Source organism: Astyanax mexicanus, chromosome 12 (assembly GCF_023375975.1).
Source record: "Astyanax mexicanus isolate ESR-SI-001 chromosome 12, AstMex3_surface, whole genome shotgun sequence".
Taxonomy (NCBI): Eukaryota; Metazoa; Chordata; class Actinopteri; order Characiformes; family Acestrorhamphidae; genus Astyanax; species Astyanax mexicanus.
In genome coordinates this window covers 11,781,507-11,805,552 of record NC_064419.1, presented here as the reverse complement: position 1 = coordinate 11,805,552, position 24,046 = coordinate 11,781,507, and the positions used below count along the sequence as shown (strand labels likewise).

Sequence of the window (24,046 nt, the reverse complement as noted above, 5' to 3'; positions counted from 1 at the left end):
TGCACCAGGCGTGGCGTAAAGTTATTCAAAAGCAGTGTGTAAGACTGGTGGAGGAGAACATGCCAAGATACATGAACACTGTGATTAAAAACTCTTCAAACTTTATGAATGTAAACTTGTTTTCTTTGCATTATTTGAGCTCTAAAAGCCCTGCATCTTTTTTGTTATTTCAGCCATTTTTCATTTTCTGCAAATAAATGCTCTAAAAGACAATATTTTTATTTGGAATTTGGGAGGAATGTTGTGTCAAACATATACCTATAAATAGCAAAAACGGAGAAACTGATTCAGAAACTGATTGCCTGTAAGGTTGAAGGGGGCTGCTTACAATTCATCAAAAAATAAATAAATGAAAAATTGGAAATTAAATGGTGTGGCGCAGTGGATAACTCCACTACCTGCTAGTCAACTATCACCTCATGTGGGAGACCAGGGTGCAACACCAATAAGAGTCCTTGGGCAAGACTCCTAACTCTACATTAGCCCACCTCTGTAATTGGAATAACCTTGTACATTGCTCTGGATAAGAGCATCAGCTAAATGCCAATGGCCAAATGTATAGCTAGCACATCATAATAGAATGGTCATAATCGAGAATCGATTTTTTTTTATTTTTTTTTAACCAGCTATAGGTATACATTAATTACCAAAATCTAGGATAAACAAGTGCATTTCCAGCCTAGTCTTGAACATTGTCTAAAAGGTTATTTAAGAGTTCATCCTGCTGAAGCCTACTGAAGAATCCAGCACCATGTGATCAAAGTAATCATGACAGTTTGTAATATAAATTGATTTCTTGTAATATAAATTGATAAAGTGTGGCTTTATATGTCTGTATATTTCATAATATGTTAAGATTGTCTAGTTTTACTAAGAACCCAGGCTGCAGTATTTTTAAATAGTTTCACTTTAGGTTCCTGCAGGAGCATCCTGATAATATTGTGTCACAATAGTAGAAAATGGGCATATCTAGAAAGTCTAAAGCATTATGTTCATGCCCCATTAACCCTCATTTAAATCCTCTCAGGAAGATTCAGCCATGTAGAAAATCTCTAAATAAATAAAGCTTCACTAATCAAAATAGTGTCTAGTTTTCCAACGGGATTATGTAACACATTATAATAATTTGTTAAGCCATTGTAGTAAAAAAAAAAATCACATTTAGGTCAACCATGTAAGCTTATCACAAAACCCTGTTAAAACCCAGCAGCCGGGGTTTACAGTCTTTAAAAAAAACTGTAACCATTGTATATTTCTGTGTGAGTGTAGGTATGTAGGTATGTACGTACACATGCTTGTATGTAAATAGATATGTAGGTGTATGTATGTATGCATATACAGCTCAGACACCACTTCAGTTTCTGGATCAGTTTCTCTGATTTTGCTATTTATAGGTTTATGTTTGCGTAAAATGATCACTGTTGTTTTATTCTATAAACTACAGACAACATTTCTCCCAAATCCCAAATACAAATATTGTCATTTAGAGCATTTATTTGCAGAAAATGAAAAATGGCTGAAATAACAAACAAAATGCTGAGCTTTCAGACCTCAAACAATGCACAGAAAACAAGTTCATATTTATACAGTTCAGAAATCAATATTTGGTGGAATAACCCTAGTTTTAATCACAGTTTTCATGCATCTTGGCATGTTCTCCTCCACCAGTCTTACTCACTCACTGCCTTTATGCTACTCACTCCTGGCGCAAAAAATTCAAACAGTTCAGTTTGGTTTGATGGCTTGTGATCGTCCATCTTCCTCTTGATTATATTACAGAGGTTTTCAATTTGGTAAAATCAAAGAAACTCATTTTAAGTGGTCTTTTATATTTTTCCAGAGCTGTATACATTTATGTTGATTTTACTTTTCCCCTGTTGGAGGGGTGTGTGCAGAATGTGTTGTGTTGTTCACAGTATCTTAATCTTGTGTTATATTTTTCTATACCTTTATCTGTTTCTGTATGTTATAGTTGTTCTTGGGAAAAAAAGGAAAAAAATCTAAAATATATATTCACAAAAAACTATAGCTATAAACCTATAAAAATATCTGCTCATACCATGTCCCTATCCAATGCTCTGTGGGGGTCTTTCCTCTGTGAATAATAATAATATTATTAATAAAATAAAATACAAATAATAATAATAATAATAATAATAGTACAGTCTGTAAATGACAGTACTACTAGAAGGGCTTCTATATTTAAGTAATTAATTCTGTCTGTCTGTCTGTCTGTCTGTGTGCAACCTGTGTTTCAGCCCAACGAGGTGATTCAGGTCTGTGTTCCCTTAATATTGAGAGGAGATGAAACCGAAGTGTACAATGTCACACTCCTGGCCTACACATCCCACAGCAAACACTGAGTATAAGAGAGGTTTATATTATTCTATAATTATTCATCATTTTAGGAGAATGTATATTCATATCTCGATGTCCTGTCTGAAATACTTCTTTGTTATCTATATTAACTTATGCTTGGAGAGGTCATTGTTTTATATCATTTATATTAAAATAATGCATTTAGGGTCACTGTCAAAAAATGTTCTGTACATTATAAATGGATTAATAAAAATACCCCAAAATGAATTTTTTAAATAAAATCTTTCCATTGAAGGTTAAGAAAGTGTTCTTCTTTCTTGTGCAAAGCTGTACCGTATTTCAGACTATAAGGAACACTTAAAATTCTTTCATTTTCTCAACAATCAACAGTCCTCCTTATGTATAAATGCTACCAGTCAGGTATTAAGGCTCATTAAAGTCACTCTGCTGAAGTACAGTGATTGAAGGGAGTTTCATAGAAGTTTTTCCAGCAAGGCTGGGTGCAGCACCATTAGCATTAGCCGCTAACCGCAATGCTAGTTCTTTCACCGTTCTGAGTCGAGTATATTGAATTGTAGTCTGCGTGTTTGCCGTTTTAAAACAAGTTATGTGGGACGAACCGCTTCCAGGCAGCATTTTTTACTGCTAGCACTGCGGTTAGTGACTAATGCTAATGCTGTTGCATCTGTTACGCCCTCGCTATGTTTTCCTGTGTTTTCCCCGTTTCCTAGTGTGTTTCTCTTGTACTTTTCCATTACGTGTGTGTAATTTGTAGCTCCGCCCCTTGTTACCTGTTTCCCCAGGTGTTCATTGTTTCATGTTTAGTATAAATAGTACTTGTTAGTCTTCGTTTGCTGTCGGTCTTTGCACCTTCCTCTGTCGTTTTGTCTCGCCACGTTAGCTATTGTTTATTCACGGTTTCGTCACGCTCTGCTTGTTTCTTGTTTATTTCTAGTTCCCTTTATTTCTTGTATATTTCTAGTCACGTTTAGTTCTTGTTTGTTTCTTTGTTTATTTTGTATATATTTACGTATTATTCCTTTGTATATATTCCCTTACCTTGTTTTGTTATTATCTGTTTAGTTTAGCTTAGTTCTTTGTTGGTTTTCCCTGTTTGTTTATGTATATAGATATTTTCGTTATTCCCCTGTTTTGTTTACTTGTTTATTTGTTATTTAATAAAGTCATGTCTTACCCGTTTAAACGTCCGCCTCCCGTCTCACCACGCGTTACAGAAAGACCGACCGCCATGGACGTTTATGCGGGAAACCCTTGGGTTGGATCCGGGCTGGCCATCCGTCATGCCCCCTTTGGGACCTCGGCGCAGGAAAACCCGAGGCCTCGAGGCCGGAGAAGGCCTCGGGCTAGGCGTTCTAAGAGGTCCCAAAATTCGGAGGATTTTCTTGGGGGGGGGCTAACTGTTGGGGCTATCGGCCTCGGGGGACACGAGGCGGGCAGAAACGCAGGCTGTGAGGATCCCTACTTCTGGGATTACGTGGACCTCCTCGCAGCTGCGTCTAGTTCGGAGGATGAGTTAATCCTTCCGGCTCTCAGATGTCCTCCGTGTCTCCGGGAGGAGGCCGCCTACGTCCCGGAGCGATCTTCAGCAGCGCCGGCTTTCAAGACGCCGTCTTCCGTCCACCCGCCTCCCAGGGCGCGCTCCACCTCGGCGGCTCCGCAGCTAGCTTCAGCGGCTAACCAGCTAGCATCTCCGGCGGCTGCAGCTCCAAGCTCCTCTACGGCTACGCGGCTAACGCAGCTAGCATCTCCAGCGGCTGCAGCTCCAGGCATTTCCACGGCTACGCGGCTAACGCAGTTAGCATCTCCAGCGGCTGCAGCTCCAGGCATTCCCACGGCTACGCGGCTAACGCAGTTAGCATCTCCTGATTCCACGGGTCAAGTTTCTCTGGCTGCTACGGCGCTCGCATCTTCTACGGCTGCAGACCCAGCTTCCACGGCGGCCGCCGAGCAGCGCTTCCAGTCACCCGTAGCGGCAGCAGATCTTCGCTCCGGGGTTCCCATGACAACGGCGCTACACTGTACTGCTACTGCCACCCCGGAACCTGAATACGCTGCGGTGAAATTAGGTCAAGTCTCCGTGCAGTCTTCAGCAGCCCGAGTCGTCACACAGACATCTACAGCCCAAGGGTCCAAGTTTGTTCATGTGAGTGTTCCTGTGTCAGCGGTGCCCGCCACCGCTAATGTTCCTGTGTCAGCGGTGCCCGCCACCGTCCATGCTCCAAGGTCAGCGGTGCCCACTGCCAATGTTCCTGTGCCAGCGGTGCCCACCGCCAATGTTCCTGTGCCAGCGGTGCCCACCGCCTATGTTCCTGTGCCAGAGGTGCCCACCGCCAATGTTCCTGTGCCAGCGGTGCCCACCGCCAATGTTCCTGTGCCAGCGGTGCCCACCGCTCCTGCTACGATGCCAGCGATGTCCACCGCTCCTGCTACGATGCCAGCGGTGCCAGACACCGTCCATGTTCCTGTGCCAGCGGTGCCCACCGTCCATGTTCCTGTGCCAGCGGTGTCCACTGCTCATGTGCCGATGCCAGCAGTGCCCACCGTCCATGCTCCTATGCCAGCGGTGCCTACCGCTCCAGCGCCGACGCCAGCGATGCTCGTCGTCACGCCGCCAGCCCCAGCTGCTCTAGTCGCCGCGCCGTCAGCTCCTGCTGCCCGAGACGCCGCACCGCCAGCTCCTGCTGCCCGAGACGCCGCACCGCCAGCTCCTGCTGCCCGAGTCGCCGCACCGCCAGCTCCTGCTGCCCGAGTCGCCGCGCCTCCAGCTTCTGCTGTCCAAGCCGTCGCGTCGCCAGCGAGGCCCGTCACCACACCCAAGCCCATCCCGGCACCCAGGACTAAGTTTTGCCCCAAGCCTCGGGTGCCCAGGTCTACCCCAAGGCCCCCGGACTCCAGCCCAAGAACTTTGCCCAGGCTGGCTCCATGGACTACCCCACAGACTTTAGCCAGTCCTGGGCATCCCCAAGTGGTTCTGGTTCCCATGTCACTTCCTGTTCTGGTCCCCGTGTCTGTCTATGTTCCGGTTCCTGTCCTGTCTGGTTTGTCTGTGCCTGTTCCTGTCACCGTTTTCGTGTCTGTTCCTGTCAATGTTTTTGTTCCCGTTCCCATGTCTAGTCCTGTCCAGTCACCTGTCATGTCTCACGTCCAGTCATCGTCCCCTGTCCAGTTCCCCGTCCAGTCTCGTGTCTCGTCTAGTGTACAGTCTAATGTCCAGTCTCCGTTTATGCCCAATGTCCAGTCTCCAGTCATGTCCCCTGTTCCGTCTCCTTTCTTTGTCAAGTCTTCTGTCCCATCTCCTGTTTTGTCTCAAGTCAAGTCCCCGGTCTCGTCTCTTGTGTTTCCCGGCCTCTCCCCGCCGCCGGCCCCCGGGGTTCGTTCTTACGCGCCTCGGGAGCTGCGCGTTTAGGGAGGGGCTTCTGTTACGCCCTCGCTATGTTTTCCTGTGTTTTCCCCGTTTCCTAGTGTGTTTCTCTTGTACTTTTCCATTACGTGTGTGTAATTTGTAGCTCCGCCCCTTGTTACCTGTTTCCCCAGGTGTTCATTGTTTCATGTTTAGTATAAATAGTACTTGTTAGTCTTCGTTTGCTGTCGGTCTTTGCACCTTCCTCTGTCGTTTTGTCTCGCCACGTTAGCTATTGTTTATTCACGGTTTCGTCACGCTCTGCTTGTTTCTTGTTTATTTCTAGTTCCCTTTATTTCTTGTATATTTCTAGTCACGTTTAGTTCTTGTTTGTTTCTTTGTTTATTTTGTATATATTTACGTATTATTCCTTTGTATATATTCCCTTACCTTGTTTTGTTATTATCTGTTTAGTTTAGCTTAGTTCTTTGTTGGTTTTCCCTGTTTGTTTATGTATATAGATATTTTCGTTATTCCCCTGTTTTGTTTACTTGTTTATTTGTTATTTAATAAAGTCATGTCTTACCCGTTTAAACGTCCGCCTCCCGTCTCACCACGCGTTACAGCATCCAGCCTTACTGCTGGATTAACTGCTTAGCTTTGAAAGATTTTTTTTTTTAATAATTACAGTTTTGTTTAATTAGACGCTTCCCCCAGGTTCCCCATTAGAAGGGAAACAGAATGGCAACACCCTTGCTCACTTTGATGTAGGCATCCTTACTAGTGTTCCTTAATGCACTTTATGATCCAGTGCGCCTTATGTATGAAAATAGACCAGAAAATAGACATTCACTGATAGTGCGCCTTATAATCCTTTATATTCTGAAAAATACATTTATTTAGAAGAACTGAGTTTTTTGTGTTACAGCAACAATATATAAATGAAAACGATGTATGTTCTGATTTTCTGAAGCAAATATCAATTTGTAAGCTTGTGTAAAGTTAAGATCATGCCTCAACCCAAAACACGTCTACAAAGTAAAAATATATAGTATTGAAAACAGATCCTTTGGCTCGTAATGATGGTAACCCATTTCTTGTGTTAAAAAGAACAATTCTAAAAGATTGTATTTGTTTGCTTGTGTTAACCCCCAGTTCTCTGATAGCAGAGTGACGTGCCTCACTGTGGAAAACGCCTCAGGCTTGTCCGACCATGGAAACACCATTGACACCACATCTGTCCAGTCACACCTGGAACACAGGAACTCTGCATCTCCTGTATTCACCTTATTTTCCATGACAGCAAGAAGAGCTGTCAGAACTGTAACAATAAGCGTACAGAATGAGTAGTATAATATGAGGTAAAGGGTGTCGGAATAATTTCGCTTAAATAACAATAAGTCTTAGGTCTCCATCTAACTTGTCTATACCACCTTTCAAAGTAAAGGCCCTGCTTTATTGGTCAGAGGCAGAGGTACTCAAACTTTTTAGATCGTGTTGTCTATAAGTACCACCAAGTGTTAAGCAATGTGTGTGCTTTGAAACTATTGGGAATTATGAAGTTCCACGTGGTACTATGTTTTAGGGCCTGGAAAGGTGATGTTTTCCTTCTAATTCAGCAGGTCTCACTGCTAAGCTATGTTAAGTAAACAAAAAAAAACATTTTCAACCAAGTCAAACTAGTGCTGTATTTCTCTCCTGAAAACTGTTAATTTGCGTGAGTAAAGCGCTTCTGTTTATGTACAGTAAGCTTCGATTTCCAGACTTTCACTATAGCTGAGTGCAGCAATATTATCATTAGCAGCTAGCCACTAGAGCTAGCTGCGGTTAGCCACTAATTCTGCCAGACAGCTCTACCCTGAATGTTCCAGTACGACAGGGTAATATTGGATAGCTGAACGGCAAAAGAGCTACTCCTTTGCGACTAATGCTAATCCTGCTCCAGCAGGGCTAGCTGGGGTTACCAGCAGGCTACAGGCCTAGACCAGATTATTACAGTTTGAGAACCACTGATCTAAGGCATCTAGTAACATCCACCCAAACATCCGTGTGTTTGCTCCTACCATTGCCGTTGTACGAAGGCGGGGTTACACCTCGGAATTAAGGGATGACAGTCTTGGTTAGTATATATATGCATATTGAAAGTTCTAGCTATATTTCTTATAACTAGATTTATGTGTGCAACCATCATAACTACAGTATGTGTGTATTCACCTCACACACATGTTGCAATACAGTGGTAAGAAAAGGTTTGGGCAACTCTGATATTTTTCATGATTTGTCGTTATAAATCGTTGGTTGTTCAGATCAGAAATTTCAGTGAAATATATCACAAAGCAGATGCACATAGTGATATTTGAGAAGTCAAATGAAGTTTATCGGATTTATAGAAAGTGTGCAATATTGTTTAAACAAAATCATGCATGTGCATAATTTGGGCACCCTTGTCGTTTTATTGATTTTAATACTAATTATTGGAACACAGGCAGAGGCTTAGGATGGTGAGAACATAGTCAACCCACAGACCATCATCTTACTGTAGATGGAGTCACTGTGTATCAGTCACTTTTCAGAGCACTTTGCACAAGGAGAGGCTGTATGGGAGAGTAATGTGGAAGAAGCCTTTTCTGCGCACATGCCACAAACAGAGTCGCTTGAGGTATGCTAAAGCTAAAGCACATTTCAGCAAGCCGGCTTTATTTTGGAATAAGGTTCTCTGGACTGATGAAACTAAAATCAAGTTATTTTGAGGGAGGTATGCATGGTGAATAAAGAACATAGCATTCCAAGATAAACACTTTACTGCTCCCCACAGTAAAATTTGATGATGGTTCATCATGCTGTGGGGCTGTGTGATCAGTGCAGGTACTGGGTATCTTGTTAAAGTTGAGGTTCGCAAACCTGACTGAACTGGAGATGTTTTGTAAAGAGGAATGATCCAAAATAACTTCAACCAGAAGCCAGACTCTCATTGGAAGCTATAGGAAGAGTTTAGAGGCTGTTATTTCTGCAAAAAGAGGATCTACTAAATATTGATATAATTTTTCTGTTGGGGTGCCCAAACTCACACTTTTTGTGAGTCCTACAAACTTCTCAAATATTTCTGTGTTCATCTGCAATATGATATATTTAACTAAAATTGCTGATCTGAACAACCATAATTTATGAAGGAAAATTATACAATTATCAGGGGTGCCCAAACTTTTTCACACCACTGTATTTATAAGCCCTAAAGAAAACACCCACAACTAAAAACATAATCAACATAAACATCACAAATGAAGCACTGGTCATGATGGGGGACTTTATACCTCTTTGTCCTACAGCTAGCACTGGAAATGGTGCAAATGGTTAATATGTATTAATAGTATTTATATGCTTGACTGTTTAATTGCCCATTCTAAATGTTGTCATCAGAAGTTAAAGAGAAGAAGAGAAGTTAATTTAGTTTAAATTTGAGGTAAAGAGATTAACAACAGCTCTGCTGTACTTCCCCTGTTCTTCACTGACCATCTGAGGATGAAGTATCAGTTGTTAGTACAGGGGATTTCCTCTGGAGAGGATGGCGTTCATTAAGTCCAGTAAATGTGTTGTACAAATTGAGTTGAAATGATCAGAATGTGTAACTGGAGGGAACATCATTTACCGGGTTGGTGATTAATGTAGTCTATCATAGTTGTGTTGAAACATAAAGAAAGTGATCATTTTCATAGCGTCCACCCAACTATAGAAAACATGTGATCAAGCAGAATTGCCAGTAGTGGCGTTACAACAAGTTGCAACAAGGCAAGCAAACCAATTTAATTACCTAAGGTACGAGCTGGTCTGGGCCCCCAGACAACGATTGTTTATGCATTGAATGCAACGACAAAAACAGTGTGAGCGCCCCTTTAATTTCTGTGACGCTTAATACAGAAAAGCTTAATGCCAGCTTGCAAACTAATTTTTGGGACATAGCACCAACAAACAATGTCTGTCTAGCAAACTTGGGCTTCCCCATCATTCCCCACAACCCACCTAAGAGTGCACTCACACAAGGCCCCCTCATTCCCGCTGGCCTGCACTCACAGTGCATTTAAACAATCTGTGCCCGAGCACACTTTCTTCATTAGCCACTCACTGGCTTTGCTGGTGTTGTGCCAAATTCAACACCCCCACCATGAAAAGCAACCTCTCTCTGGAGCATGTCTCCTTGATAAAAGCAGAGATAATCCAAAAGGGGGGGGGGGGGTGCTTTTCCTGTCAGGGTGCTGAATTAGTCATAACACAGGCATGTTTGTTTACAGGAATGTCGCATTACGGAGGTGATCTTGTTCTGGCCACCCTGTGTGATCTGTGTAATTCTAGTAATTATTTGGTGTATCTTGCTGCCTATTGGCAAAAGTTCTGATATTGTGAGATCAGAGTCACTATAATGCATTGAGTTTGATGGTCTGAAATTATGCAATTATTGATTGGATCAGAGTGAATTCAGCGCATTAAAAGCCTGATGAGTCTGAATGACTGAGAGTGGCTCAGAGCTATTAGTATGAATGAGTGTGTGTGTGTGTGTGTGTGTGTGTGTGTGTGTGTGTGTGGACTTCCAGTGAAGGAAGCAGAACTTGTTATAAAATGGGTGGTAAAAAAAATTGATCCACTGTTACAGTAAAAGGGCACTTTGTGTGTGTGTGTGTGTGTGTGTGTGGAAGTGGAAGTGGGTGGGGGGGGGGTGGGGTTATATTTGTGGTGTGTGGAGGGATGTTCTAATGAGTACTGGAGTATTGCTTCGCAAGGTTGCACCACCAGGTTCGTATGCATGTAATATTCCAGACGGACAGCAGGGGGAGACTGAGCGCCCACTCATCACTTCACGCACCATCACACCTTCCTGCTTCTTTCAGGTAAGAGGACATCATTGAGTTGAATTGTTTAATTGTATTGTACATATATTTGTGTGTCTGTGTGTCAATCTATAAAAAAAAATCTGATAAATACAACTGTTTTCTCAGATTAATCACGTTTAATCAATTTTTTTTCTTCCAAAGACTTTTAAAGACTTTTAATAGTGAATATTTCAACGTTAATACAAAAAATATATATTATAATGTAAGATTGGCAGCACGTTGGCTTAGTGGTTGGCACATTCATCCCTCACCGCTGGGGTCTTGGGTTCAAGTCTCTATCTGAGTGGAGTTTCCATGTTCTCCCCATGTCTGTGTGGGTTTTCTCTGGGGGCCCCAGTTTCCTCCTACAGTCCAAAAACATGAAGATGAGTTCAATGGGATACTAAATTGTGGGTGAATGTGTGTATCTGTATGGCTGTGTGCCCAGATATAGATTGGCATATTGGCCTGATGCAGTTCTCCAGGTGGACGGTGGTTTCCGGTTGAGAGTGGGCTGTACATGATTGGCTGCTGCTTTTCACCGGTAATAGTGTTGTGTGTAAAAACGTAATTGTAAAGCTTCCTTGAGTTTCTAGAAAGGCGCTATTTAGGTAAAACTTTCATTCGTAAGATTGCCAAAATGGAATTACATTTGTATTAGTGATATTAATCATTAAAGAAAATAACCATATTAATCACAACAATATTCTCAGACTAATGATGATTTTTTAAAATCAATTCTAGTAATAACCTGTGTTTATTTTTTAAATATTATATAAAATAATAATACAGTTGTCCACCCTGTCATGCAGCTTGTCAAAACAATGTGGACACATGCACAACAGTAAGTACTAAGTAACAATATATGAAGTGATTAACTATGGAACATATTATTCTGTGCAGTGTCTTCAGAAAAAAATAACCTGTCTCCGGTGTGAAATGGTTTTAGCTGATACTTTCAACAGGTTTACAATGCAAGCGAAAGTCTTTTTAATAAATTATCTGTATATTTTCCAAGCTCTCAGTGTGTCGTTTTAAATGTCAGGGCTCTCATAATTCTAACAATAACGTGTGAAGCTACTTTGAGTTTTTTTATTGTATTTTTTTATGAAAATAGACATTTCTTTGCATGAGAAATTCTATCTAGCATTGTAAGCCTGTTGGGAGCATCGGCTAAAAGCTCTGTAATTCAGAACGCTGGGGGAGAATGGAGGTAGGCCATTTTACAAAATCCCATACTCCTTATCATGTTTCACTACAACCCAAGTCTATTTTACACTGGATTTCCCTTTTAAAGGTCAAAATGCTTCTGATAGTGACCCCTGTGTGTTTTAGTGGTGCACTTGTTATTTTGAGCCTGCTGTTCTAAAAAAAAATTAGTGATGTCAGACTGAGAGTTTAAGTTTAAGCTAAGATCATGCTATTAGCGTAGCATTGTGTAATTTGCTTTTCCACTGCATGAGGCTTTAATGCAAACGTCCAGAAAGGGTTTCCTCCTTGGAAAGAATGATATCATTCTGCAGGGTGGCTGTTAGAGTTCCTGCCCACTGTTCATAATAACATTACACAGTCCTCTAACAGTTCAGATCGTTATCAGTTCACTGATCCATTGGGTTTGTTCTGTGTCCTTTTTTTATTTCTCAACAGGGATTTTTTCCATTCTCAATTCTTAAATAAGAAATTACATTTGTGCAGTAATCAAGAATGCAGGAAGTGAGCTCAAGTATACAGTCATAGCAGAAAGTGTTGGCACCTCTTACATTTATTCAGAAAATGAAGTATTACCCCAGAAGAATATTGCAATTACAAATATTTTATATAATTCACATATAATTTATATAATTCACACATATCTATATAATTTACCGCACAACAGACAAAATTATTGGCTTATATTTTGCAGATTATTAAACTAACTTCAATATCAGACAAAGAAAATCTAAATAAATATAAAAAGCATTTTTAAAATATGATTTTATTTATTAAGTGAAAAAAGCCATGCAAATCTAAACAAACATCTTAATGATCCCCAGGACTTTGGGAAAATATTCTGTGGGTTGACGAGACAATAGTGGAATGTTTTGAAAGTTGTGTACCATTACATCTGAATTCATTCAAATTATTCTCATTTTAAGACCATTAAATACCACTAATAATAATGTGTTAAGAAAAAAATATTTTAGCCAACTTTTTGAGAGCTTGGAGATTCCATTTGATATATACATCAAAAATAAGAACCGCTGCTTGCCATATAACTTAATAGCCTCAATGATAACAAGCACATTGGAAGGACAATGCGATAAACTTTTTACAATAAACTTTTAAATAGTAATGGTATAGAAGACCTGTTCTTTTTTGCACTTGCAGCAGTTCACACTGGATCTTAGATCAAGCTCAAAAAGTCCGACCCAACTCCAGAACCCGAGCACATTCTGAGCCCGACCTGACCCGCCCCATAAACTGTCATTATAAGTCCGAGCCCGATTTAAACCCAACATTTTTTTAGTAAGTAGAGCATTAAAGCCTTTAAACAGTTTCGGGCTGTTAAAATTAGCAAAATCTCTTCAGAATGATGTTAATTAACATTGCAACACTGAAGAAGAATAGACTTATCATTTAAGTTGTACACAGCGCTGCAAGTCAAATGCCTAATGTGGACAAGTAGAGGAGCTCACGTGTGGCCCCAATGCTGCTTGATTATACATTCTAACTTGTGCAACTTTTATTTAAAAAACAGTTTGATTTGTTACTTTGCTATTTTGTGATTATCACACCATAGCTTTGTCTTAAATAAGTATAGCATTCAAAAAACAGACGTCTACATCACAGACAATTTTTCTGAGCCTGACCCGACCCGACCCGGCCAAAGTCCAAACTTAGCCCTTTTCCACCAAGGGGAATGGGCTACATTTTAAATCTTGCACCTAGTTTTGAACTGTTCGATGCATAGTTCCCTCCCAGCTGGAATCAAAGAACAGCTGGTTCTTTTGAGAAAACCAAGAGCTGTTGTGAGTAACTCCCGCTGTTGATGACATATTTTGATGAGACGTATAGTCGGTTCCACTAAATAAGGTTTTGAACATGGGCTTGTGGTTTTACCGAAAAGCACCAGGGTTCTTATAGGCCTGAACAGAACTTATTTTAGTTCTTTTGGTCGTGAAGGGCTAACAGTATGTATGGAGTCTCAGTTATTAAAGCACTCATTGGTCCTTGCACAACTAGCTAAAATACTACTTCCTGGTATATATAAATTTTTATGCGTTTCCATGTTAACAAACACAATTAACAATATCACAATTTTTAAATGATGGAGGTCACATTAATTTACATCCACATCCCCTACAAATCTACGTACTAAGTGTTACGGTTAAGATTAATGGGGCAAAAGCGAAACATCCTGGTCTTAAACTGAAAAAAAGTTGTTAAAATTGATGAGAACCTAGTAAGTTTACATTTAGTTGTGTATGTTATGTGGTTTCATTACATGACTTACTGTTATTTAAGTCCCGTTTTTCTTTCTTTACTATTTTATCTCATTTTTGCATGTATCACTCCACTGTCTACCAAACTATTCGTGTTAATATCAATTTCATTGCTGTTATTTAGTAGTAATCATTAATTCTGTGATAGAGTTGTGAAAAGATAATTAGCATAACTTTAGACAATGTTGTTTTTGTTCTGGTGTGTTATTTTTGTAAACGTTGTTGCAATAAAATACATCACAAACAAATATGTAATTATAGTGAAAAGCTGTTAATCCAGGCTGATAATCAGGCACTGGTTAAACTGGAGAGAGAGAAAAGTTAGCTGTTCTGGTGTTGATCAGTCTATGTTTATTATATTAAAGGGGATGTGCTACACTAGTACTGTCTGCGTGTGTATCAGATAATTAATGTTATCTATACTGAGTTTTGAGAAGGTCTGTGTGTTTATTATATTAAAGGTGAGGTGCTAGACTAGTACTGTCTGTTTGTGTATCAGATAATTAATGTTATCTATACTGAGTTTTGAGTAGGTTTGTGTGTTTATTATGGTAAAGGTGAGGTGCTAGACTAGTACTGTCTGTACGTATAAAAAAGATATTTGTTTACTGTATATAATAGTTCTGTATCTGATTTGAATGTAAATTATTCTATTTTTGCTGATGTGAGACACCCAATGCTCCTGGGAACTGAAATGTACTCAGTATAATTTATGTTTATTTTTTTAAGGGAGAGTGGTGTGGTTGGGTTTGTTGGGTGATCCTACAATCGCCCCTGTCTGCATGACAGGCTTTTTAACCATCTTCACTATAAAGACCAGCTTATACCAACCAATGGTTATCAGCAACAGCTGGTCTTGAGTTGGAGGTTTAGAAGGGGTTGTAGGTCTACCAGAATTTCTCTCAGAGCACAGCAGGGACTCATCCAGGAATTATGCAAAAAATATGCAAAAGCAGATCATCAGGAAAGACTCTTCCAGTGTACTGTAGCTAATGTTGCTGCTAGGAAGCTATTTGTATTTGCATCTGTATTTATCAGGCTCTGCATCACTGGATTTACCAGCTATCAGGATTTCTTTATTATTGTTTATTACTAAGGGATACTCTCAGGGGGTTTACACTGATCTGTGCAGTGCATGCTGGGTATTGTAGTAAAGGAAGAAAAAAACACACTAAATGCTAGATTTAGGTTGAAATAGCCCTATTTATTAAACAACTGGCCAAAATTAATGGAAGCCTAGAGGAAAATAGTATTTCTCAAATATGTTGATATTTAATGTCCCCAGAGATTTTTTGAGCAGCTTAGCTTATGACCAGCATGAAGTTTGATGGTCTAGCAGTATGACTGTGAGGAGTAGTTTGGGAAGGGCACTTGGTGATGTATGGGTTTAGGGGATGGGGCAGGAGGCAGAGCTGATTGGGCTGAGCAGTGTGCCTCTGATAGCGATGAGATGCAGACGTTTGCATGTCACCGGGGGGGTTGGGGGGGTATTATGGATTGACTGATTTGCATATTGTGACATGTCCGCATACCAAAGTACACAGAAACATCATCCTCACCTATAACACAGTTGAACCGGAGCGGGTGCTGCAGAGGTGGAAATCACCGCAGTAAAAGCGTTAAAGGTAAGAAAACGTAAGGTTCATCAAAATTTTGTGTTTTTATATGTTTTACAACTTTAAAGGAACACATTTCAGCTATTAATGAATTTAGTGCCTTTTTTCCATTTAAAATATCTAGTAGTTGTCTCTAGTATGAATGAATGCCATGTGAGCTGATTTTTTGAAAAAATAGTGCTCTGGTAATCCAGTATAACGCTGCTTTAGTCCGGTGGAGGAGGGGACGGGGAGAAACAATAGGATTTCAGCTTTTGCTCATGAATACATGCAAACATATTGCCTCTGATTGGCTAACAGCACTACGACACCTGGAGGCACCGACAAGACAGACAACAGTTAGACACAGAAAAAAAGATTATTTTTACATTAATATCAGTCTTTTCAGTGTCATATGTACTTTACAACATGTGTAATGCCCTGCTAAGTGCAGTTCAGCCACTGACCTAGATTTAGAGTCCCCTCGAAATGCGAGATCCACCGGAGATCCTATGTAAACCTATAGTTACTTACACCCAGAGGTGGGTAGTCCAGTCCAGTCTTAGGGTGGATTCCTAATGCTGTTCCTAGTGCTGTTAGCTCCTGTCTGAAAAAAAAGGGGGTCGCTGCCCGGCTGCCTGCCTCTCTTCAGTGCTGCCTGTGGGCGGTCGCAAGCCAAGGTCAGCGAGGCCATGTAGTGTGCAGTAGCATTAGCTTACTTGTAAAGCTATGGTGTAAGGGGCTGATTGTATCTCACAATATGTAATAAAGTGACCATGATAGTGATGTTTTCCAATCTGGAAAATACTTCTGCATGAATTTTTAAAATATAGTTTTAATATTAGCTGAGATGACAATTTTTTCTCTTGTAATTTTCTGTTCTTTCCTATTTTTTTTGTGAGTGATTGTATTTGTATATGTCTGTGTGTTTATATCTGCATATTTGTATTTGCACAGTCAGGTACTCGCTTTCACCTGTGCACCTTAGGCTACAAATGGCCTTAAAAAGGGTTATGTTAGGGATGGTGGGTGGTGTAGGGTAATGTTGGTTGATGGGTGGATGGTCGAATAGCATGATCAGTAAAGAAAGCACCTTACATTTACATTCATGGCATTTAGCTGACACTTTTATCTAAAGTGACTTACAAGGTTATTGCTATTACAGAGATGGACCACTGGAATGCGATGAGTCGCTCATGTTGCCCTGCGTTTGTCGCTTGTGGGCGTGTCAGAGCTCAATGTGCACATGTATCATGGGTTAGCTTCTGACAAGAAAGAAGGCACAAACTTTTTTACTGTTTTAACAGCCGTAAAAACATATTATTTATTAAATGTCTGTGTATTAAATATGCTAAATTAAGATCACTAAAATGGTTAAAAATAAATTTATTTTATTAAGACATGGTGAATGTTTTTTTGTATAACATTCACCATCGAGTCATTTTTGGTCCCGCTTAAAAAATATACATTTTGGAGGGAAAATGTTATAAATATGAGGAATCGCTTGGCCACTTTATTTTGCAGCTATGACTCCCGAGCTTGCTAGACTCTTGGCTGTTTCTGTGATTTACCTGCGTGTCTATGTTTTCTCTACAATGGTAGGAACAACATGCGAAAGGAACCAAAAGTTCAGGGAGCAGAAGCTTGAGGACCTCGGACCGCCTTGTATGTGATAGGTCCCAAGAAAAGCTAGTAGTGAATAGAGTTAGAATGTCGCTTCACCGCATTAATAATTTGCATAAAGTAATTAATTTGCATAAAATAAAAAAAATTCAACTTTATGTCGCTTTCCACTTTTCTTCTGTCAAGGCAAAAAATCACACCTTACCCTAGGAAATTAATAGTCGCCTGTCACTTTGTCGAATTGAACTCCAGTCTCCCACATGATGTGGTTTCTCAGTAGCAGGTAGTGGTGTTATCCACTGCACCACACCAACCACCTTTTCATGTTCACCACACATTATGTGTATTTAACCCCATCCTGATGTTATTGATTGTTAAATCCAATAAAAAAACTTGAAAACAAGAATATGTAGTAAAGTAATTTATTTTATTTAATGATATTATTTAGATAAACTCATACACGCTAAAGCTTTACTTTAAAGCTCTTATTTTATCTTATTTAAATCTCTATTATTTCTTTCTATGAATGAGTGCAGATTGCATCCAACAGAGCACTGCAGTAACCTACAAATGTGCCTGAACTGGAATCTATAGACTACTTGGAAAGCTGCCTCGTCCAGTGGTCTGCTATTGAATGTCAATATGACATGCTCCAGTTTGACAGCAGATATCAGTAAAGCCGTGGCTCAGCCAATAGGAAGCGTCCATTAGGAGAGAGGCATGCGGTCAGCATTTATGCCAGATTGGAGCAGATTACTCCAAATCAGATTACCGCATCCCTGCTATAAAAAGCAAGGTTATTATAAGCTTATCAGCATGTAATGTCAGTCTTTTTTCATAGACTACATCGCATCATTCTTAGGTGACATTTTGGCCCTTTTTAAAAGACTAATCTCATTTTTGCTCTGATCTTTTTTTAATGCCATATGATACTGCTACTTAGTCACCAGGCTGGTAGAGTTTGGCAGCACAGCTTAAAAAGAAGTTTATCTGCCAGACAGCTGTGCAGAACAGTGTCCTTCAACAGCGCATTACGCATCAGCCAATCACCACGTCAACATACTGTCTACTGTACGATGCACAACACTGTTTAATTACAGTACAAACACTATACAAGCACACACAACAATCACGTTATTAGGCAAGTGTACTGTATAGCTGCATTTAGAAGGCCACTAGACCATTTAGAGTCTTTTTACTTTTATTCGCAAAAAGGTTAACCCTCTATTGCTTAAAGTATTTATTTTCTGGAGGAAGCTCCCAAAACATGCACGGTAGGATTTGAAGGTCTTCAGGACCAGAGATGAGAACCACATCATGATTAATCTAAAAGATTGGTTAACAAAAAACTGCCCAAGGGAACAAATAGAAAAACACTTGTTTTAGTAAGTTTACAACAAAAATGTTAGAATATAGTAAGAATATAAACAGCCAAATATACTTTGTTACATATTTTGAGTTTTGAGTTTAATGGTCTATCAATGTGAGCAAAGAGGGTTTCCCAGCTTGATTAACAATTGCTACTTAAATTTAACTAACTAATACTATTGGAAAATGAATCTAATGCCCACTGACTGGCCTCACACAACACTGAGACCTCAGATTCATTGTAACTATATAGTAGTGCAGTTCTGACTTCAAAATGATCATTTGCTCCGGCTTCCAGAACACCACATGGCAGTTCTTCTTAAGCCCACTTGGTGGATACAGTTCCAGGTGGAGGAGTATGAGATAGAAGCACAGTATGAATAGTAACCGTGATGATGTTTTTACAAACCGTTTAAAGGGTAACTAATCCCGCTGTTATTGAAAATGCTACAAAAAATGAGAAAAGTAGTTTAAGAGGGCCACTGGGTGATGTATGGGTTTAGGGGTGGGGCAGAGGGACGAACTGATTGCACTGAGCAGTGTGCCTCTGATAGGGGTGAGACCCAGATTATTGGACGTCACCAGGGGACGGTATTACTGATTGATTAATTTGCATAATGTGAGCATCTGTGCAGAGGTGGAAATGACCACAACAAAAGTTTTTTTTTAAAGGTTGGGAAAATTGTATAAAAGAATTAAGCAGGACTGTATGTTTTTAATTAATTATTACATGTGATTTGTTCATAACTGTACTTTGTCCTAATTTTTAGCTCAAAAAGTCCCTAAAGACACCAACAGAACATCCTGGATGCATCACAGGACATTTTGTGAATGTGTGATCATGTGACATCATTTACAAAATGACAGTGTGCTTGGTGGCTAAATAAAAATAGTTTATTATGTATGAGTTTATTTATTCTTCCAACAGTCTGAAAGATCTGTTCCAACCCAATTAACAACTCAAATGCTTTAATATAATGCCATATAAAACATACAATTTCTAATTTATCGTACCTATTTATAATAAGAAAAAAATATATAATAATAAGCTTTTTATATATTTATATAGCACCTTTTATAATATGTCATATTTATCACAATAAAAAAACTGACTTCAGTTATTTTGAGTCCATTTTTAAAACTTGGCATGAGCTGTAAACAAATTCTTCAAACCAAAAATTAAATATCTATTAATGACACTTTTAATTTAACATAATGTAATTAAAATAATGCTACGTATTGGTCTCAGTAGCACTGCATTTGAATGTAATTTTACTGTTCACTGTGTACAGTACTGGTGAGCACACAAACATAACTGGTTGTACAAAACACATATTTATAACTACTGGCTTCCTTCTCTGAACCATAAATGTGCTGCAGCCTACATGTGTGGTGTGCAGTATTCAGAGTGCCTTGCTAACAGGATCCCAGGGGAAGCTTTATGAAGCAGCCCAACATACACAGTGCTTTTAGAGAAAGTATCCCAGGCAACTAACTCTCCGCACGCTCCTGATCTCTGCTGAGATGGTAGGTCCTTACAGCTGAGTCCCACTTACCTGTTTACAGTGCTGGAGTTCAGCTGATCTTCGGTGGATGATAATAGTAGTAGCTTAGCTTGGAAACATTGGATAAGGTCTTGATTTTCTAAAGTCTGGAGTTAGAGTCTAGAAGGGAAAGATGGAAATTAAATTACACATAATTTTTTAAATGTGTAAAAAAACGCTTACTGCAGTGGCATTGAGCAGAACTAAGGTTTATGATGTTTAAAATGCAAGTGTCTATGCTGATGTTAAAGATGATCAATTAGTTATGACCTTAAACACTAGATTTGTAACCAATGACTGTAAAAAACATTAAGTCGTTTCCATAAAAATTAAGACAAATGTACCTGTCATACCTGTCGTAAAATATGCATAGTAGTCAAGAGTCAAGTTAAGTCAAGAGGCTTTTATTGTCATTACAACTGAGTACAGGTTCACAGTGTAGTGAAATTACCATGGTGCAACATGGAACAACAAGCAATAGACAACATAAAGTGCAGGAGTGACGAAAGCGCAACATAAAACTATAACACTAAATAACAATAAATACAATAAATACAAAAGATGAGACAATTTAAAGACAGGACAGTGCAGTACCGATACGGTATATTAATGTGTATAGTGAGGATAAGGTGCAGAGATGTGTAACATTCTGTAACATATAGAATATATATAATCACAGCAGTTACTGAGGTAGAGAGTTTATAGTTTTTGAGAGTGGCAGCAAATATTGCTGATAGGGATAAAGACATTTCAGTCTCTGTGTGCTGAGTGTGTGTGTGTGTGTGTGGGTGAAGTTCAGTCTTTGTGTGTGTAAACGGGGGGTGGTAGGGGGTTCAGTTCAGTTTGTGTAAGTATGTTGGGTGGGGTGGGGATCAGCTCTGTCTCTGTGTGTTGAGGAGTCTGATTGCCTGGTGGATGAAGCTGTTGCATAGTCTAGTAGTGGAGGCTTGGATGCTCCTGTATCTTCTGCCGGATGGCATCAGAGCGAAAAAGAGTCCTGGGACCAGAGGCCAGACTTACTACTACTACTCATTTGGTATACCCATCCCTTTCTTCCAAAACAAGTATCTCAGACTGCCTTCATTGAGCTTGAAACGTAGCCTAAAGCACCAAAAGCAAACAAGTTTTTTTTTCCACTTGATAAGTTAATTTAGTAAGTGCAGTATTTCAACAGTATAAATGCAGTTCATGCATTGTAATGAAAACCTATTTGCTTTCCGTAGTAAATAGTTTAGTTCACACCAGAAAATATATATATTTTTGGCCAAATACAAATACTACAGAGTCCAGTATGTCTAACTACACCAACGCTAACATCAGACTTACCAAAACACTGGCAGAAACTTTGTACAGAATGTTAATAAGATCAATAATATTACACGATACTATTAAAAAAAGTCCTTAATATTTTTTTAATAGAATACATTTTGTGTTTAACTCTGCCTATAAGCTTCTTTTTAACCCCCTTTTTTGCTACAACCTTGTATAGCAAAGAATCACAGTGTCACTGTTGTACATTTGCCTTTGTTTTAGATAAAATTAATGCAATAAAGAACATAATTCTTGCAAAATTTGTATTTATTAAACTAACTTTTAATATAATAGCTTTAAAGTGCTTCCTGTGTTTAAAATACTGTACATATTAAAGTAGGAACCATATAAGGCATATGTGTTCTTTTTCAAATCATACAGTCAAGTAAAACATTCTTGTCCTGTGGCTTCCCGTGGCTCTCCTGATGGTTATTGATGTTGTTCATGTCGCTATTTGCATGAGCCAAGTCTCAAGACTTATGATAATATTAAACATGGTTGATTTTATCTGAATGCCAGAACAAGAAAAACTGACTAAAACTTTTAGTCCTAACCATCTTACACTGAATAATCGATATGATGCGACCGCAACTCGATTCTAGCAAGACTCTCACGATTTTATACCGAATCTGGAAATTAGCCTGCGACAGTGAAATCACTTGAAAATCATTAGGTGAAAGGTTGACATAAGGCAGTTTTTACACTTGACAAACTGTGGTTAAACTGTTTTGAGCCCAGGAAAAATTCAGAGAACAGAATCTAAGATTGTGACTGCACCACATGTGACTTGTAGTGAAAACAGTGGTATTATATAATTTATCAGCAGTTTCATTTTGTATCATTAAATCAGTCATATAGATATTACTGTCCAGCTCCTATCTGTGGACCTGTTTACATGGTGTTTAGATGCGCTAACAATGCTAACCTGGGATTATGCTAACAGCTATAACCTGTAAACTGAAATGGAATGTTTTGTTTGGATTCACCATAACGGAAAAATAATGATTGGAATGCATTCAACTTGGGGACCGGGGGAGAATTACATCATACTGTAACCAACCAGCACTGGACTTCAAGTGAAGAGAAGTCAAGTCAAGAAGTTATTTAAAGTTCACAGTTGTGGGAGGAATGAAAGTGGGTATGACAGTACAGGTATAAGCAGTAGTGCAGATATGGAGTGTATCAGTGCATCAGTTCTTGAAAAGTTGCTTGAGGCAGAATGGCATGTAGTGGCTTTACTTCTAAATAACATTTATCTGTCATGTTTTCTACAGGTTAATGATGTGTAATCCCATTCATTCCTCTGTGGAACTGAACTTATAGTTAATGTGGTTTTATTATGCTTGTGATTTTAAGATTTACATTGGTTTGTCTTTAAATTCCCTCATCATGTCTGGCTGGTCGCACGTAAAGTTTAGACAAAGTTTTTACATATTGTAACAGGGCTCATAAGATTACTATATATTACTTTCTATAACTTCATAAATCCAACTTTTTTTCTTAAGCACCCCAGTTATTAATCATGGCTCCAACTACCCTGGAGCTCACTTTAGATTACATAAAATGTACCCCGAAAATCAAAACAGTCGACATGTTTGTTTTTGATGGAAGATTCTGGTGTCTCTCTGTCTTGTTGTGTCATACCCAAGGGCCCTTGCATTCAAGGTGCCTGCCCCACCCTACCTGGAGAACAACTCCTGGAGGAGACCTCTGTTGATGCTCCTATCTCCTTGGCAGAGTGTTTGCATGCGGGATGCTAGCGGCCCTCTAGACCCTTTGGGTAATGAATCAGGGTATATTGTGTTCCAGGTCTCTAAGTAACGGCGCAACCCAGCTCGCCTCTACGTCTCCATGGAGTAATATCTCACTCATGTTGCTGCTGATAATTAGCTATGGGTTGGAGACTGACTCCCTCCCCTGCCTCCCTCAGATCTGCCAGCGGTCCCCTGACTACCTGCCTTTCACTTGTTCCCTTTGTTTTTCTCATAGAGGTACAGCAGCCCTTGCATGCAGCCCTGTGGAACTCCCCCAGTGGGGGTGGGTCTCAGTGAGTATTGACTGGAAGTAAACGAGTAGGTGAGGTAAGCACCTTGTCTCGCAATTAGACACTTAGAACACTGTGCTTATGATGCAACCATCATGCTAAGTGATGTGGATCATTTGTGGAGCATAATTATTTGTTGAAGCACTTTTGAGAAACTTAAGAGAGAGTTTTGGTGCATCAACCTTTGTGTCAGCGTTTACCTGAGCCTGGTCTTATGTCAGGCGAGATAAGTTTTAATGTCAAGTCAAGGGCTGTGGGTTTATTAAATATTTGTCATTTCTACTAAACTGTATATCGATCAGATACCACGATAGCAAGTTCATATGGTGCTCTGTCCAGCTGTAGCATCCTGAAAATGTAGCTATTTGCGCTGAAGGACACTTTTTTGCAAGTAAAGCTCTTAGCTTACACATCAAACCAAACTACACGAGAGCACACCCAATATGCAATTTCTTTTTATTTATTTAGCAGTGAAGGACCTTTAAACACAGATATGGTCCACCTGATTAGAGCTTAGATCGGGCCCAAAATATCCAG

The 24,046-nt window shown here is 39.6% G+C and overlaps 1 protein-coding gene across 3 annotated transcripts in view; it reads left to right on the top strand.

The window, feature by feature from the left end:
• cfap74 (cilia and flagella associated protein 74) overlaps nt 1-7,946 on the top strand; it is a 104,251-nt gene extending 96,305 nt beyond the window's left edge. For 2 of the 3 annotated variants that reach the window (XM_049485979.1, XM_049485977.1), the window contains one exon: nt 2,259-2,586. In XM_049485979.1, the coding sequence (XP_049341936.1) occupies nt 2,259-2,363 (105 nt within the window). In that variant the 3' untranslated portion in view covers nt 2,364-2,586. Of the gene's footprint in view, nt 1-2,258; nt 2,587-6,835 lie in introns of those variants that run through there. The other variant, XM_049485978.1, reaches the window with a different exon arrangement.
• Nucleotides 7,947-24,046: the final 16,100 nt, after the last annotated feature.